Source organism: Cyanistes caeruleus, chromosome Z, assembly GCF_971803275.1.
Source record: "Cyanistes caeruleus chromosome Z, bCyaCae1.hap1.1, whole genome shotgun sequence".
NCBI classification, from domain to species: Eukaryota; Metazoa; Chordata; class Aves; order Passeriformes; family Paridae; genus Cyanistes; species Cyanistes caeruleus.
In genome coordinates this window covers 6,038,034-6,056,286 of record NC_141732.1, presented here as the reverse complement: position 1 = coordinate 6,056,286, position 18,253 = coordinate 6,038,034, and the positions used below count along the sequence as shown (strand labels likewise).

At 49.5% G+C, this 18,253-nt stretch overlaps 1 protein-coding gene across 1 annotated transcript; it reads right to left on the bottom strand.

Moving 5' to 3' along the window:
* Positions 1-10,118: 10,118 nt before the first annotated feature.
* On the bottom strand, positions 10,119-16,292 carry LOC111944384 (maestro heat-like repeat-containing protein family member 7). Its single transcript, XM_086867755.1, has 16 exons — positions 15,495-16,292; positions 15,216-15,395; positions 14,886-14,953; positions 14,625-14,741; positions 14,288-14,436; positions 13,814-13,961; positions 13,377-13,564; positions 13,150-13,287; positions 12,756-12,870; positions 12,439-12,579; positions 12,068-12,244; positions 11,789-11,944; positions 11,528-11,629; positions 11,057-11,159; positions 10,714-10,770; positions 10,119-10,437 (listed from the first exon to the last, which is right to left on the bottom strand). Exons 1-16 carry the CDS (start codon positions 15,619-15,621, stop codon positions 10,238-10,240), a joined length of 2,166 nt encoding a protein of 721 aa, XP_086723881.1. The 5' UTR covers positions 15,622-16,292; the 3' UTR covers positions 10,119-10,237.
* Positions 16,293-18,253: the final 1,961 nt, after the last annotated feature.

Below are 18,253 nucleotides of genomic sequence, written 5' to 3'. Positions count from 1 at the left end.
CCCAATATCTACAGTAAAATTCGCCGGGATAATTACAATACCCTCTGCTTGGATTAGAAGCTGGGCACATATATAGTACCTTATGCCCAGGCGGGAAATAACTAATACCCTTCTACTTAATGAGAGAGTCCAGTGTAACTTGAAAGCTAGGGGCTCCAGAGGTGATCTGTGATTGGATAATAACCTGGTCCTCCCATTGGATTAAGGACCAATTGAAGGGTTCGTGAGTCTTACTTGTGCAAATGTTAAATGTGCTGATTAAGATTATAAATATTACTGACTTCTTTAATGAGCATTGGCTTCCCCTACTATAATAGAGGCTTTTCTTTTGTAAAGTGTTAATTTGGATTCCCCAGAAATTATTTCGCTGGGTTGTCTCATTCCCATTCTTGTGGCATTTCCAGTACTATGACCTTTTGGTCCCATGTATATTGGAGTGTTTCCCTCCACAGTTCGTTATTCCTCTGCCTCTCCCGTCGTCGACCCGGTTTCCGCAGGACATGGGGTGTACCATCTTCTCGGCAGCAAGAGTATTCTTCAGGAGGGAGATTACTCCGTTTATTGATTCTTTGTATGTATTTTTCCTAACTTTTATGCTTTACTAAAGGGGTATTACACCTCAATTCCTGGAGCCACCGTCTGCACAACCCAGCTACTATATTTGCTACAAAAGGCGCAGGTTTGTTTGGATGGTAAGAATAATACAAGGAATTGACTCCTTTTGAGTAGATGGCTTACCACTTCTCTGATCCTGTTTCAAATTCTCCTGCCCGTGTTCTGGTTATTAGGGCCCAATCAGTGAGTCTCCTCTGGGCAATGTAGCAAAATCTACACACCCCTCTCGGTGGGTAGCCTCTATGACAGTGGGTCCACCAATGTTCTTCACATATTATACATTTAAAACAAACAAAAGGGTGACAATTCTGACATACAGCACAGCTTATTTTAACACTTCTATTATATATTTCCTCACCACTAGATGGGGGTATCTTATATTCTATATAAAAACCTTTATGGAGTTTACTATTCATAAATTTCTATTAATAGTTCTTAAATATTATTTTGTTCGGGATATCTTAAGTTTCAAATCCCCAGCCGGGCTAACCACTTCCCACTTATTAGCTTTTGGTGGTTTCACAGGTCCTTTTATTCAACTCGCATGTCTCCAGCCTTTCTCTGCCGTTCGGACTGCCGAATCAGTTGTTAGTAGGACTTGATACGGTCCCTCCCACTTCGGTGTTAGGGGGTTCTCTTTCCAACTTCTTATCAGCACCCACTCTCCGGGTTGTACCTGGTGTAATATAAAATCCAATGGTGGTGTTTGAGCTATCATCCCTTTTTCCCACAATGCCCTTTTGAACTTCATTAATTTTATTAAGTACTTATTGATGTATTGATCACTCACGTTTGGATGTGTTTGAACTTCCTCTATATTATAGGGCATACCGTATAACATCTCAAAAGGGGAAATTCCCAAATCTGCCCTTGGCTGGGTTTGAATATTCAGAAGAGCTAGTGGAACACACTTAACCCATGATAATTTCATTTCCATCACCAGCTTGGTAAATTGCTTTTTTATTTCCCCATTCATCCTTTCTACCCTTCCAGAACTTTGAGGGTGCCAAGGGGTGTGTTGTTCCCACTTTATTCCTAATGCTTCTGCCACCTCTTGAGTTATTTTTGATGTAGAGTGGGGACCTTTGTCAGAGTCTATTGTCTCTGGTACTCCATATGTAGGGATTATTTCTTCTAATAACACCTTTACAACTGTTTGTGAAGTTTTCCTAGATGTTGGGAAAGCTTCTACGAAATGGGTGAGATGGTCTACTAGGACCAGGAGATATTTAAGTCTCCCTACCTTCGGTAGTTCTGTGAAATCAATCTGAATATTTGCAAAGGGTCTTTTTGCCAGGGGTCTCCCTCCATACGGTAATTTTCTGAGATTTTTCCTATTTGTTTGTAAACTTGGGAGGCAGCTTCTAGTAATTTGCTTAGCTAAGTCTCGAATACCTGTGCTCATATACCTTGCAGTAAAATAGTCTGTTAACCCCTGTGCTCCCCAATGTGTCCTTTGATGTATTTTTTCTAATATTCTTTGAGCTATGGCTTTTGGTAGTACTTCCCGGCCATCTGGGAGAAACCATCTCCCGTCTGGGTTTTCTATTGCTCCTGTCTCTGGGAGTTTTAACCTCTCTTCCTCAGTAAATCTACTTCTTAAGTCACTATCCCTATGTTTCAAAATTTCTTCATGCCCCCCTCTTTCTTTTAGGACCATGGTTCATAATGCCGCTCGTTTTGCCTCCTGGTCGGCGGCATTATTTCCTCTACTCCTCAAGTCCATTCCCTTCTGGTGTCCTTTTAAATGAACCACTGCCAACCTTTTGGGCCTTCTCAGGGCCTTTAATACTGCAATTATGAGTTTTTGATGAACTAAATCTTTCCCTTGGGAGTTTATTAAACCTCTTTCTTCCCACAGTTAACCGAACGTATGCACCACTCCATAACTATATCTGGAATCTGTACATATTGTCCCCTCCTTTCCTTCTAGTAGTTTCAATGCCCTTAATACTGCATACAATTCGCAGGCTTGGGCTGATCAAGATTTGTCTAATGGACCTGATTCTAGGACTTGCTAATCAGGTCCTCGTACGATGGCATAGCCTGTTTTCCTCCTTCCTTCTATTACTCTGGAGGACGCATCCACAAACAACTTTTCTCCGCTTTCTAATTCCTCTTCTTCCAAATCAGGTCTAATTTTGGTTTGTTCCTCAATTGTAGCTATACAGTCATGTGTCAAAGTTTCGCCTTCAGGTTCTCCATACAAAAATGCAGCCGGGTTTTGTAAAGTAGTGGTTTCTAATATTAAGTTTGGGGCCTCAACTAAAATTCTTTCATATTTTAGAAGTCTAGCATCTGAAATCCACTTATCCGCCTTTTGTTGTAATACACCCCGAATGTTATGGGGGGACATTACCTTCAAATTGCTATTAAAGGTGATTTTCCTAGCTTCCTCCACCAGTAGGGCACATCCTGCTACTACTTGCAGACAAGTTGGCCAGCCCTTACTCACGGGGTCCAAGATCTTTGATAGATACCCTATCGGCTTCTTTCTCCCTGCCCACTCCTCAGTCAGGACTCCAAAGGCAATTCCATTTTCCACATTTACAAACAAATAAAAGGGTCTTCTCAAATCTGGGAGACTCAAGACAGGAGCATGAATTAAACTTTCTTGTAGCTCCCGGAATTTTTCTGTGTCTTCTGAACTCCATTTCATTAATCCCTCGTGTGTCAATTTATGATAGAAAAATTTAACTTTGCTGCTATAGTTTTCAATCCACTGTCTACAGTACCTTGTTAACCCCAAGATTTGATGTATCTGCCTTTTATTTTTGGGAACCGGTATTGACAGAATTCCTTGTATCCTTTCAGGGTCTATCTTTTTCTCCCCCTTTTTAAGGTAATGTCCTAAATATTTTACTTCTTCTTCTACAAATTGGAGTTTTGCCTTGGATACTTTCAATCCCTTTAAACCCAGGAAATTTAACAACTTAATACTCTCTCTCCTTACATCTTCCTCCTCTTTCCCAGCTAAAAGCAAGTCATCTACATATTGTATCAAGGTCACTCCTGGGTCTGTCTGAAAATCCTGTAAAATCTGCTCCAATGCTTGCCCAAACAAATTGGGGGATTCCGTGAATCCCTGGGGCAATACCGTCCATCTCAGTTGTTGTCTCCTCCCCGTATCTGGATCTTCCCATTCAAATGCAAAATAATCTCGGCTAGTCTCATCAAGAGGACAGGCCCAGAATGCATCTTTTAAATCTATAACACTGTACCACAAACTGTCGGGTCCCAGCTTACTTAGTAACATGTACGGGTTTGCAACTACGGGGAACCGTGCTACTGTGTGTTTATTAATTTCTCTCAAATCTTGTACCAAACGATAAGTCCCATCTGGCTTCTTTACTGGCAATATGGGTGTGTTAAAAGGTGACATACATGGTTCTAATAGTCCCTTACTTAACAGTCTATCAATTTCTGGTTTCAACCATCTTCGTCCCTCAAGTGACAAGGGATATTGTTTTATTCTAACTGGGATTTCTGGGTTTTTAATAGTGACTGAGAATGGGGTTATCCTCAACCGTCCCACACTCTCAGGTGTATACCACACTTCTGGGTTTATTTTGTCTTCATCTTCTACTCTTAAAGGGCATAGCCTTATCTTCAACTCCTTATCAACTGTATCTAAATGTATTCCTAATTCAATAATTAAATCCCGTCCCAACAAATTATCATCTGCTTCTGGTACTAATAAAAAATTTCCCAACCCAATTTTTGACTCTGATTCTATCACCACATCTTTAATAAGCCCCACTTCAAAGGGTTCCCCCTTTGCCCCCACTACCGTGGCAGTTTCCTTGGATATACTACATCCTTTAGGTAAAAACTGAATGGTTGATCTCTCAGCTCCAGTATCTGCCAAGAATATTATTTCTTGGTGCTGGGGATCCACTTTTAACTTTATCAAGGGCTCTTTCAGGTGTTTTTGGGTCCCCAGAATAAAGAGTCCCTGACCCCCCTAGTCTTCTTTGAACATCTTTTCATCCTGGATCCTCACCCTACATTCTCTCTTAAAGTGTCCTTTCTTTCCACAATAAAAACAAACTTTAGTGTTCTGTCTTTCATTTGAATCTCTGATCGGTCTCTGTTGTTTCCCTTTCCAGCTTTGATCTCTACTCTCTCTCAAAGCAGCCACCATCATCTTAATTTGCCGCTTCTGAGCCTCCTCTTCTCTCCTAACATACACTTTTTGTGCCTCCCGCAAAAGCTCATCCAAACCTCTGTCTTGCCACCCATCCAATTTTTCTATCTTCCTCCGAATATCCTCCCAGGCTTTTGCCACAAATTGTGCTTTAAGCAGTGCTTGCCCCAATTGGGTGTCTGGATCCATTCCGGAATATAGTTGAAAATACTTTCTTAACCTTTCCAACCATTCCGTAGGAGTTTTGTCTTTCTTTTGCCTCTCATTGAATGCTTTATTAATATTATGACCCCTCGGGACTGCCTCCCTAATTCCTTGAATTATAATAGTCCTCAAATCCTGCATATGTTCTCTGTACGCTGGATTTTGGTGATCCCAATGGGGATTTTGGAGGGGCCACTTTACATCTGCCAGTGGTCCCTGGACATGCTGAGCATCCCAAATGCGCATTCCTTCCCTTCTAATCATGTTTTTCTCTTCTGCCGTAAATAAAATATTCAGGATAGATTGTAATTCCTCCCATGTGTACATATTGGGTCCTAAGAATTGATCAACTCTTTCTGCAACCCCCAATGGATCTTCCAGCAAATGCCCCATTTCCTTTTTGAAGTCTCTAACATCCTCCGAACTAAGAGGGACAGATATAAACCCTATTCCAGCTTGGGGGCCACCCATTGGCATCTCTCTTAATGGGAATAGGTTCTCCTGTTTCCTTCTGGATCTATTCCTGGTAACAGGCCCCACCTCTGGCAGGTCTAAATCCTCCTCCTTGGGGTTTGGAGGGGGAGGGGCTCGTGGTGGTGGTGGTGGTACAAATGGAGGTGGGGGTATTATCAAAGTGTCTTCTTTTCGGGGTTTCTTTTTCTTTCCCTTCCCCTCCCCCGAGTTCTCTGTCAGCTCAAATATAAAAACCTTGGGATTTACTACCCAGGTCTCTGCATAAGCACTTTCCTCTGAGCTAAAGGGGATCTTTTTATTTACCCAGGAATTTAATTTTTGTTTAACCCAATCTTCGGTTGATCCAAATATAGGCCAAAATACATTCTTTGAAATTTCCTTTCCTCCCCATACTTCTACACAATAGTAAATCATTTTTGCCCTATCTTTATTTTCTGTTCCCGGGAAATGTTTCTAATTATCTAGTATAAAACCCAACGGACTATCTCTAGGTACCGGTGGGAGTTTAATAGATACAGGGTGCTTGCTCTTCCCCTGCCCCATTCTTCCGGAGTGCCTTCAAATCACACAGCCTCTTTCACTTCCCCTGGTTCGTGGCCCACGCCCTCGTGGGCTAATGGGAACCGCACTACTGAGGGTCCGCTCTCGCTTGGGGAATCTGGCTACCAGTCCCCCTCTCACACACACACCACTTTGCCACACTCCGGGATCCCAACCCCGACTGAACAGTTCCCGTAATACTCACGAGTCCTGTGTATTTGCTTATTGCCTTAAATTTAGGTTTGTCGGTGCAACCGAGGCAGAAACCGGTCCTCCGAGCCGCTAAATGTTAGCAGGGTGCCCCCCTGGTAGTGCCGAGAATCTGTCCTACAGATTGCATCTGAGTCACGGGACCAAATTTGTTATGAATTCACTCAAGAGAGTGATATGATTCAATCAGAGAAAAGTTTTATTAATTACAGCAAGCAAGCAATAAGCAAAAGATCAGCGGTGGGCGACAGGGGAGCAGGAGAGTTCCTGTTCCACGAACTGGTTTCCGTACTCCCCCTTTTAACCCGGCTTCCGGGTTACGTGTCCTTTCTCTGGCGTCTCTGCGCATGTGTCTCCGGTTGCTAGGGGGTCTTTCTTCTGCCTTCTGGTGGTCGCGGGATGAAGATCATAGGTCTTTCTCAATCTTATCCTTTTGACCTTTCTTCACTGTTTTCTGTTAAGGCTTATCTTTGGTGACTTTCTGGAATTCAAGAAAGCTCGTAAGGCCGTTGGTGATTTATGCAAGCGTCAGTAGCAACCTTCAACCTCATCCTGATTCCACAAAGCATAGTTTTGCAAAGCATCGTATCTACATGTTTAGACAAACAAAAGGGTCTCTGCTTATCACTATAGCAAGAATTGAGATTGTTGTAAACACCAAAGTTTTTTGTCTCTGTGTTGTCATGTGAACAAGAGAATAGTTGGGTAGTGAGAGAAAAAGAGAAAAAAGTGAGAGAGTTGGGTTTTCTGGAAGTTTTATTCTGGTTCTGTTATTCTTGTAGTTTTGTTAATAAACTTTTATTCCTTTTAACTTCTAATCCTGTTTTGCTCTTGTTCTAATCCATATCTCACAGCAAGTAATAAGGAAGTTTTCTAGTGATTTTTTAGTTGCTGCTTTAAAACCACAACAAGGGACTTGTAAGGAGTGGCCTATTCTGTATTTACACTTGCTTCCCAGAGCAACAAGTCTGATCACAATAGCCTATAGGAATTTCCTAATAGGAATTTCCCCACCTCTTGGCCAGCTGCCCCTCGCTTTGAAACAGACTGTAAAAGTGACTTTCTAAGTTACCTTCTTTGAGAGAGATCTCCCCACATAAGAAGACACCGGTGACCCCGTCTTGTGTGTTGGCAGCCATAACCCCCCCTTTTTCTCGCTTTTCACTTTGCCTCTTTATCCCTCTCTCCCCCTCTCTTTCTCTCCCTCTCATCTATCGCATAACCCATGTTACTTGCACTAAAATAAAAGTGCATTATTGCTGTTGTGATTTAAACTGAAATCCCTTGGTGTCCTTTTTGCACTCGGAGATCCAACAAACCTCTCATGACACCTGCTTGTGCTAGCAGATCATGACATTTAAATTGGTGGCATGGACAGCATTTCTGACAGACAGAAGAGGCTGCAGGTTTTGTTGTGCAGTCTGTATTAGGGGAAGGATGTTTCGCTCCAGCTGCACCTAGCCCGACACTCCCAAAAGAGTGAACAAAGGGGGGAAACTCGAATTTCCCGCAAACTGTACACGCCTAGGTGAAAATCACCCCACACTCGTTTGAGGGCTCTGTCTTCAGACTTCTGCAAAAGATCTCAGTGCAAAAGGGCGGGACTGTTTTTTCTTCTTGCTGTGTATGAATTTTGACTGCTTGGTGTAGCAAAGAGACAACAAGAATTTTAAACTGAAGGAGTGCTTCCCAAGCAGATTTGGTCTCATCACCTGTCACTGTCGGACACGAAATAAGTCACACAGACACAGCTCAAGAGATGGTGAAGAAGAAGCAAACTTTATTTCTTCTCTCACAATTTATAGCTTTCTGACCATGGCCAGGGATTGGGTAGTCAGCATAACACCTTTCCAACCACACTGGCCATAAGAGACGTGTAACAGAAGGAATGCATACATATCTATGTTTATAGTTACTGTCCTGGGAAAGTTCTTTAGAAACTATGTCAACAAGCTCCAAAGCTGAGTTTTCAGGGCGACAGTCACCCACACAGGGAAGCGAAGGGTGATACAGCAAAAGCTGTGTGTGTGCATAACTTAAGTTGATACCTCCCTGTAGTGGTTTTCCCTTTGTAAAAATGAGTGAAAATGGCAGTGAGAAGTTAAAGCTGCATTTTATGCCCTATTAGCAAAACACAGTGCCAGACCTTCTCTGGGAGGGGAAGAGCGTGCACTTAATAACTGGTTTAATTTGGGAAATGTAATTGATACAATATGTTCCTTACAACATGAAACAAAATTTAAACTGGGCAAAAATATATACTCTGCTCAGTTTTGGGAGCTTGTCTTACAGAAGCTATAGAAACTCGCTTTAAGCAAAGAAGCAAGGAAAGAACTATTATAGACTCCCTTCAAAACCTGGTTGAAATTTTGCAAAAACAATTAGATGAAGAAAGGAATGAGATCCACCTGTTGCCAGCGGCCCAAAGAGATGTGTTAAAAATTCAAAGTGGGCTTACTCACCAAAAGAAACAGAGGAGAGAGAAACCCCTCTCATTAATCAAATTTACCCTCAAAAAGAACTAACCGATGAAAAATTGTGGGGAGCACTGCTGTCCGAGCTGGAAACCTTTAATTAAAACAGAATATAATGATATCAATGATGAAGATATTGATCCGCATACAACCACTGAAGAAATCCTGTACACTGCCACTGAATTGGCTAAGTTGAAAAAGGCGTACAGGCATCTCCCTCACGAGTCAGAGACAAAATATGTATTGTGATTATCTCTCACTGGAGGAGATCAGATTCAACTGACAGATGAAGAAGCCATCTCAATTTCTCAACAGCAGGAGACAGATGTAACCCGTGGTCCCTAACTCAGCGTGCAATTTATTGGGCAGCAGGGCTTAACCCCTGGGAAAGAGGAGACTTATAGCTATAGTTGGTACCCCTGACCAACTACTGGAAGACAGGCACAAAGCTGCCTGCTTGCAAATGATACATGACAGAAAATCAACTACTGGTTATGAATCACCAATGCAATTACTTGTGAAATGATGAGCCCTTTAATTTGAGGCCTTCCAGAATCACTTAAACCTAGAGCAATTCTCCTTCAAAAAACCATAGCAGCTCTAACTCCTGTTGTTGGCACTAAAATAAAAGTGCACTGCGGGGGCCGAGGAATCGAGTGCTGGTGATCCCCTGCAGATCTTCATCATAGGCCAGAAACCCTTTGGTGTTACATGTTAAACTCTTGTACCCCATTGGTGTTCTTCCCTGCCATTCCACCCTGCTACTTGTATCCAAGTTTCCCCCGCCCCTTCCCTATATAAACCCTGGGTTTTTTTGTTTGGTTTTTTTTTTTGTTTTTGTTTTGTTTTTTGTTGTTGTTGTTTTTTCCCCACTTGAGTGGAGCTGCTGTGCTAGCCCCCTTGGCAGAGGGCCCTGCACTAATAAAGGCTGATTTCTCTGTGGTAATTGCTGGCCAGAGCTCTAGTCCTTTTTCTCCCTGCATTGCCTGGGAAGGAGCTGCTGCTTAGCAAGTCATCACTTGCCAGGCCAGGAGAGGGACATGCCAGTGCCACTAAGAGCCGTCCTTCTCAGGACACTTTTTCAGGGAGGTCGCAGCACCCCTGACATCCACCCTGCTGGCAGCAGTGCACCATTGCTGTGATTTAAAATTAAATCCCTTTGTGTCCTTTTGCACTGAGAGATCAAACGAATCTCTCACGAGGTCCACCTGTGTTAGCAGATCATGACAGAGCCCTCAGCAAACCAACCAGCACACACACAAGGACACAGATGGCACTTCCTGGCTGGGACAGGGCTTGTGCCTTCAGCAAAACCACCAGAAGCCAAGGGTTTCTGGCCATTTTCCCCGCACCATTCCACACCTGGGCAGCTTGCCGAGCACAAGCCCTTTTCCCCCTCTTCCGCTATACCCTGTACACCATGGGCAGCAAAAGAAAGCTCCTGGGAGTCTGTCTAACATAACATATCCTATATTTATATACTAAAGAAAAACAAAAAGAAAAAAAGAACAATCTTGAAAAAAAGGGAAATCTTTGCCTGCTCATGTGGCCCCAGCAGACAGAGCCTGCCAGATCAGCTCTCTGCAGACCTCCAGCAGCACAGCCAGCTGAGGTCCGATAGACGAGGCCGTGACCTCCATGCCCTGCGGAGCTGATCTCGCAGCCTCTGGAATGTGGAGATCGGAGCGGGGTCTCCTGCCCTCAGCAGGCACAACGTCTGAACTGCCAGGCTTCCGACCTCCAGGCTGCTGTCATCCATCGTGTCTTCAAGGGCTGGAAGAGAGACAAACAGATCCCAGACCTGCAAGGGCCCCCGGAAAGCCCCCTGCCAGAGCCATCCCAGCTGGCTCTTGCCATGGCCAAGAGGGAGCAGGGACCAAGGGGAACAGCCCAAAGCTGCGACCATGAACACCCCACGTGCCCCTGAAATCTCGGTGTGCTCTGCCCACGCTGCCCCTCATCCGCACATTGAGCAGAGCCCTCCGCAGCCAGGCCAGGACTTGCAGCTCTCCCCTCCAGCCCCGCTGACAGCCCGCTGCCCTCACTCACATTCGTAGATCTGCAGGAGCTCTTCCTTCTGCCCCATCAGGAGCCGCCCGGCAATCCCTGGGAACACAGAGCCTGTCAGGGCCCCGGCGGCACAGCCCCCTGCCAGCGGCGCTGCCAGCCCTGGGGCCACACGCCCTCCCGCCCCGGCAGGGCTCAGCCCCAGCCCTTGCCGCATCCTGACTCAGCCCAAGGGCACGGCTGCCAGAGGCCGGCAGCAGCCCCGAGAGCAGCCGGGGCTCCAGGGCGCCGGGCCTGGGGGCCGCTGCCGGGACAGCAGCAGCCGGGGCCGGGGCCGGGGCCGAGCTGCGGCGGGGCGGGGAGAGAGCCCGGGCTCGTGGCTCACCGATGAACCTGATGGCCGCCGCTCGCAGGGGCTCCTGTGGATTCTGCAGGTATGGCAGTGCCCGGTGCAGGTGCTCGGCCGCTCGGCTCTCGTCCTGTGCCAGCTGCAGAGAGCGGCAGGAGGGAAGGGTTGGCGCGGGCTCTGCCCCTCGGCCGGGCGCTGCCTGCGGCCAGCCCTGGCCTCCCGTGGCCGCCCAGCCCTGAGGCACCGGGCAGCAGCCGCTGGCGCCGGGCTCTGGAGGGGGCAGAGGGCCGGCTGCTGCCCGGGGAGCCGCGGTGCCGGCCCGCCCTGCAGCCCCAGTGGCTCGGGGCTCCATAGGCAGCCGGCTCGGGGCCACAGGAGCCTGGAGAAGAAGCCGTGCGGCCCCCGGCTGCGGCACTGGGCAGGGGCGCAGCTGCCAGCCCCATACACCGAGCGCCGGGGACAGGGGGCTTCTCCAGGCTAAGGCTGGGCCTTCCAGGCCGTCCTTACCAGGACCTCAGCGAACTTCCACAGTTTCTCCTTCTTCACGGGATTTCCAAGATCTCTCCTCTTCAGGAACTTGGCCATGCTAAGCAGTGCTCTCTGAGAGGCCTGGAGAGCAGCAGAGACCCACAGATGGCCCCACAAGCCAGGGCACAGGACCCGCATTCGTGTGCCAAGGCCTGCAGGAGGCTGCAGCCAGCAAGGTGCCAGGGCAGGAGGCAGCCGAGCCCCCTCCCCGGGTGACAGCAGCAGCCCGGGAGTCCTCACCTCTGCTACACGCTGGTTCTCGTCATGGCAGTGGAAGAAGAGTGGCAGCAGGCTCTGGCACATTTGTGTCTCCAGGGCTTCTTTTTCCATTTCAACTAAAACAATCACCAATGTTTGGAAGAGCAGTATGGACACCAGCTGCACCTGGCTATTATTCTATATGGAAGGAAGAGAAAAAAACCTCAGCCCTGTCGGCACGGGGCTCAGCAGAGCACAGGCCTGGTGCACCAAGTGTCCAGGCAGCAGCCAGTGGCCTTGGCTGGGGGCACAGAGCCTTACGTGGTCAAAGAGTGGTGGGAGCACCTCAGCCAGCTGCAGGGTGATGGGGCTGGGTATCAGCATCTCCTTGTCCAAGACTACAGAGCTGAGTACCATGATTGTCATCCTAACTATTTCTCCATCTGCGTCCCGCAGGAGCTCCACAAGCCTTTCAGTCAGGCTCCACATCTTTTCATTCTGTGTGGAAGACAAGTCTGTGAAATGCCACCCTGCTGCCACAGGGCCAAGAGGCCAAAGGCCTGTCCCAAAGCACTCAGGCAGCTGAAGCGGGAGGCAAGAGAGCTGCCAGCAGCTGCCTCGGTGCCTGAAGCCCAGCCGAGCCCAAGTGACTTTGTTCCCCAGTGCAGCTTCTGCCACTGCCCACTTCTCACCATTGAGGGATCGTCACTGAGCTTGAAAAGGGCTCTGAGTGCTAGATGACGCTTGTCCCTGCACTCGCTGCTCAGGTGCCTTGAGAAGATTTCCAGGAGCCTGTTAGCACCACGTTCACTCAAGTCCAGGTAGTCCAGGATCTGAAAGGCACAGGACAGTGACAGGGGAGCCAGCCGGCAGGAGCAGGAACCACACAGGAAACAGGGCCCAGGCGGCAGCCCACGGCATGGGCACCGTCCCAGGCAGCTGCAGCTATGAGAGGGCAGAGAGGTGGCAGACAGCTCTGCAGGGAGGCAGTTCTGGCCATGGGGCTCACCTCCACAAGGAATGCCAGGGCAGGCAGATCCCAGCGTGCCTCCTGTGTGCTAAGAACCCGGAGCAGGTAGCGAGCAATCCGGGAACACAAGCGTTTGGAGACACAGGATATCTCCCTTCCAGGGTGAAAAAGTAACCAAGACTATGAGCCAGAGGGACAAACATCTCCCAGGAATGATTGAAAAGTCCTGATCTTTCACCATGATCCTGCAAGGGGATCTGAGCCTTTTGGGAGGTGACTGCTCATGGGAGCCTTCCTCTCCCAGCCTTTTCCTGTCTCCTTGGTCATCCCTTGGTGATGAGGCCCTTTGGCCCTCGACAATTGGGACTGTAGACACAGGGCAACCTGGGCACAGGGCACAAATGCCAGAGGCAGTGGGGAGAAGGGGTCTCACCTGGCCAGCAGACCCACGGCATAGTGGTGGGTGTCGGCACAGAGCAGCGTGTCCCAGCCACGCTTGCGTTCCATTGACAACACCACTTCATTACAGCGCATTTGGCAGAGCAGGGACTTCAGGGTCTGCACTGCAAACCTGTGTGCACAGCAAAGCCCAGGTCATGCTGGGAGCACTGGCTCCTGCCCTGGGGACATGGCAGGGACAGGAGGTCTGGGATGGAGCACCTGCTGGGGCTGGTGGCAAGGCCGTGTTGCTCCTGGCATCCCTTCCAGAAGGCATTGAGATCCTCTGATATATCCAAAGTGCTGAAGAACACTTGGAAGAGCAGATGCACAAAGAGGCGGGGGAAATACACATTCACTACCCGTGGGACACAGGGCACCTGAAGGAACTTCCACATCACCACTGTTGCCTGCAGAGGACAAAGCACCCAGGGGTAGTGCCCAGTGCCAAGGTATCTGTGTGGCAGGGCCTGAGCGCGGCAGGGCAAGGCCAGGGGAAAGCCTTGGGGAGCTCCACGCCTGGTGCCCCTGAAGCTGCCCCTAGGCCAGGTTTCAGCCCAATGCCTGAGGCAGGCAGATGCGGTGGAGGAAGGAGGAAACAGAGCTGTTGGAGAGGCAGTCAGTCATGGGGTGAGCAAAGGCCAGTTGCAGAAACTCACAGTCAGGGCAAAGACACCCGTGTTGTCCCCATCAGAGGTGCACTTGCTGTGCTCTGGCCAGGTTCTCAGCACATCGAGGAGTATCTGCATCACTGGCTCCACAGTCCTGCTCGAGCACATGATGGTCTTCCACATGGTCACTGCAGCTCTGTGGGGTGACAGTTCTGTCTCATGGGGATCTCAGACACATCCCCGTGGCATGGGCAGCAGTGTCAGGGGGAGCTGAGCTGGCTGCCAGCTCTGCCTCTGCCCGCTGCCCCTCGCTGGCAGCGGCACCCAGGCAACCCAGCCTGTGGGGACAGGGCCCTGACGGGACATGGCATGGCAGCAGGCTCAGGGGCCAATGGAGCAGGGCTGGGAAAGGTCCCAGATACACAGGACCCTGGAACTCTCTGTTGGTCAGACACCTGGGCCAGGCTGTGCAAGCTGATGGGCTGGGGAGCCCTGAGCCCTCTGGGCACATGGGCCTCATACCTGTCACACGTTGGGGCCACACGCAGGAGAGCAATGACCACGTCAGTGGGCTGTGCCTCAGTCAGATCCAGCAGGGTCCTGCCCAGCCTGGAGTCAGCAGACTCATTGGCCATGAGGCACTGGTGGATGTACCTCACCATGGCAGGTACCTGGAGAAAGCACAAGGGGAGACTTGGAAAGCTGCCAGAGGGAGTCAGGAATGCCCCCAGCTTCCCCAGAGAAGTGCTTCCCTTGTCACCACGCTGCAATGGCCTCAAAGGCTTAGAGTGATCAGCAGGCGTGGCTTGGGAGGCCAAGCGATCCCTGGAGGATCAAACCCTGGCCACAGGCTGCTTACTTGCTCTGGAATGGAAACACCCTCCTCTAAAATGAATTCCAGCATGGCAGCACTGGTGTCGCTGGTGTAGACGTCACCATCTTTCATGGACCCAGTGCCCATGACGCTGGTCTCTTCCTGCCAAATGCGCTTGATGAATTTGCATGTTGGGTAGGAGAAGGAAGGGTGGGAAGAGAGGGATATTGCATGGAGTGTTCCAAGCATGGTGCTGAGCTGAGCAGTGCCAGCAGGCCCAGCCCAGTTGGGGATGGCTGCAGGTACCTGTGCAGGTGTTCTGCGGAAGAGGCCACAGGCAAGGTCCTGCTCTTGTGTCTGGTCCACGGCTGCATCTGGCAAAGAGTGAGAGCAGCCAGAGCTGAGGGGCTGCAGGAGTGGCCAGAGAACGCAGCTCAGCCCTGGGCTGTCCCCAGGCAGGTACAGCCCCGAGATGCCCCAGGGGATGGAGCACGGCCACTGCTGGAGGGGCAGCCCCAGCCCCACTTGTGTCCTGTCCCTGGGTGTGTCTCCACAGGATAGGGTGGGATGGGATGAAATGGGATGCAATGGGTTGGGATGCGGCAACCAGCCTTTTGTCCCAGCTCTGCCACTCACCCTCCTCCAGTGGCTGGAACTCCTGCACCTCTTCAGTCTCCACTTCTGGGGCAGCTCCAGTACCTTCTTCCTCCTCCTCCTCCTGCTCCTCCTCCTCCTCCTTCTCTTCCTCATCCACCCAGGCCAGCTTGGGCACTCTCGGGGGTTGCTGCTCCAGATCTTCTCCAACACTATCCCATCCTTTCCATAGGAACAGCACCAGGGGATGGCATGGCATGCAGTGGGATGCGGCCAAGCTAGCAACAGGCACTAGTCCTAAGGCCAAACTCTGCAACTCACCCTCCTCCAGCGGCTGGAATTCCTGCATCTCTTCAGTCTCTACCTCTGGGGCAGCTCCAGGGCCGTCTTCTTCCTCCTCCTCCTGCACCCAGGCCAGCTTGGGAACTCTTGGGGGTCGCTGCTCCATGGCAGTGCCTGGATTTATGGTACTTGCAAGAGAGATGCCTTTAGAAAAGCTCCGAGGCAGGGAGTCCTGCAGTCGTGCCTGGAAGGCACCTGCAAGACTCAAGTCCTGGCAAGACTGCAGGACAGCAAGTTCTGCACTCGGGTCTTGAGGGCTCCTGCCACAAGGACAGGAGGCTCCTCCTCAAGGATTGTGCCCTGGTCTCAAGGGCAGTAACTGCAGGGATGGGCGATGCCTCAGAAAAGCTCCGAGGCAGCAAGTCCCACTGTCTGCCCTCGAGGGCACCTTAAGAAGATAAGCCTCGGCAAGGCCACAGGTCACCAAGTCCTGCAGTCTGGCCTTGAGGTCACCTGCAGGAATGACGGCTCAGAGAAGCTCCGGGTCACACACAAATGAGTGTGCTGTGCAGGGGCTCCTCACAGCACTGCTCTGGCGTGTCCTGTCTCGTTGCATGCACCGAGCACTCTGGTGTGGTCTTGTCACCACCAGCTCTTGTCCATTCCACCGTTCCATTCCACCGTTACCATGCTGCACCATGTCACTAACGGCCCTTGCACACACTGCCACCTTCCTGGTTCCTCCCCCATTGTCGTGGTTTTAAACCAATAACTAAGAAAATTACTTACTTCTTGCTGTGAGATATGGATTAGAACAAGAGCAAAACAGGCATAAAACTTAAAAGGAAAAAAAAGAAAGTTTATTGACAAACTACAGTAATAAAAACACCGGAATAAACTTCCAGAAAAACCTTTTCATCCACATCTACCCACTATTCCCTTGTTCACATGACAACAGAGACAAAAACTTTGGAACTTTGATGGTTAAAACAGTCCCAATTCTTGCTACAGTCTTTTCACCAGTCTTTGTAGGGAAACAGAAGTTTTTTCCTGATAATTTATGGAGTTTCTCACAGGAAAACTATTTTTGTTATAGTTTTCCATTGCCCTAATGTCAGCTGCCCAGAGCTGCTGTTATCAGAGCCCACTCCTCCCATCTTCACATCACTCTGATGTGTGTATGGGCCATGAGTCTAGGCATGGCATTTTAAGGATGTTATTCAAAGGCAAAAAAAGTCTTCTTCATCTGTTTCTGTGAGCTTCACCAGAAAACAGTTTTCTCATTGCCTCTCAAGGCTTCAAATCTCCCAGCACTTCACTATACCATAATTACTCTACTTTTTACTCAAATTTACACTTTGAACTCTTTATTCCTCTCTAGATCCTGTATCATGAATTAAAGGAGTTCTTTTCAGGACTTCATTGTCCATCTCCATAGTTTTAACAGAAAGATATTTCAGCTTAATTAAAGCATCTTCTTAATTCTCTACCTCTTCTGAAGCTTCTTTTCTTTCCTGTCACTGGTAGTTTATAAAGTCTCTTTTCATGTTGATCACTCTCTTTTTCTCTCTCTGGATAAAAAGATTAATCCGCAAGTCTCATCTGGGTAATGAAAGAGTTAAAATCTTGCCCAGGCTTTTGTAGATGGTTCGGTGATCTCTGCCGAACAGGAGCTGGAGCCGTCTGCGATGGAAAGTTCTTCATAGCTGCTCTGGAGAGTGTGGCTGTCTCTGCTTGCTGCAGGTCCTGAGCCTCTCTCCTTCTTCACTCGGCAGTTTCTAGTGAATTTAGTTACAGCAAAAACCTTCAGCCGAGCCAGAGATCGGCCCGGCCCGACCAAAGCCCGGGGAAAGCCTTCCGCAGGCCCCATCTCCCGGCCGGGAGCCGCTGGGCCCGGCCCCGTCCCCACCCGGCCGCATGGCCTGGGCAGGGAACGTGAGGCCTGGAGCTCTGCCACCCTTCACAGCCAGGAAACAAAGAGAACCAAGTGAGCTCTGCTTTTACACTTTAAGGTAGGGTTCACAAGTTGATCCCACTTTTCAATGGCCTATATTGCTGTCAGTTCTCAGCAATGACCAATAATTGGTCAGGAGAAAAGACTTCAGGCAGTTCCCAGCAACTTCAACTTCCTTAAAGGTAAAGTAACTCCATGACACCCATCCCCCACAAAGTGGCCCAGGTTGGAAGGAATCTCTTGCCCAAAGTGTCTAAGACAGCGTGACAGGATCTTTAGGAGCGCCTCAAACCATCAGCAAACGCTGCCCTGCTCTGCAGGCTCAGGGCAGCAGAAGGAGCCCCCAGGGCTGCCTACGCAGCCGCAGCAGGAAGGGCACGGGGCCCTGCACAGAAGCTGACACGGCCTCTTTGGGACACGGCCTGGATGGTGGCCATCCTAACCCTGCACAGGGTGTGACACAGACAAGGAACGTGTGTGTTGAATGCTGCTCTGATCCCTGGGGCCTGGCCAGCACTGAAATCAGCAGGTGTGGCAGAGTCCCTGCCAAGGCAGACCTTCCGGCCCCCCAGGCGAGCCCTGGCAGTGCTGGTGCCCTTCTCCTGCCCTCGAGACCTGTGCCCCTGGGGGCTTCTGTGCCGGGGGGCAGGCAAAGCCCACGTGCATTGGGGGCTGGGCTCCATCCTGCAGGGACTTCCTGGATCAACTCTTGCTATCTGTCCCATGACATTGCCCCTTCCTGGAGTAATTTTTTTTCCCTAGAAGGGATTGGCAGTAGCACCAGAACACCATCAGTTTCTGGGTTTCCCTGGACAATTTAATTGTACTGAAGTTCTTCCATGTT

What these genes read in the sequence shown, in the direction of transcription:
- LOC111944384 (XM_086867755.1), bottom strand. Translation starts at nt 15,621, where the DNA reads ATGGAGCAGCGACCCCCAAGAGTTCCCAAGCTGGCCTGGGTGCAGGAG. An exon ending in GTGGCCCCAACGTGTGACAG is followed by an intron (nt 13,962 to 14,287) that starts GTATGAGGCCCA and finishes GTCACCCCACAG; the next exon opens with AGCTGCAGTGACCATGTGGA. An exon ending in TCAGTGACGATCCCTCAATG is followed by an intron (nt 12,245 to 12,438) that starts GTGAGAAGTGGG and finishes TCTTCCACACAG; the next exon opens with AATGAAAAGATGTGGAGCCT.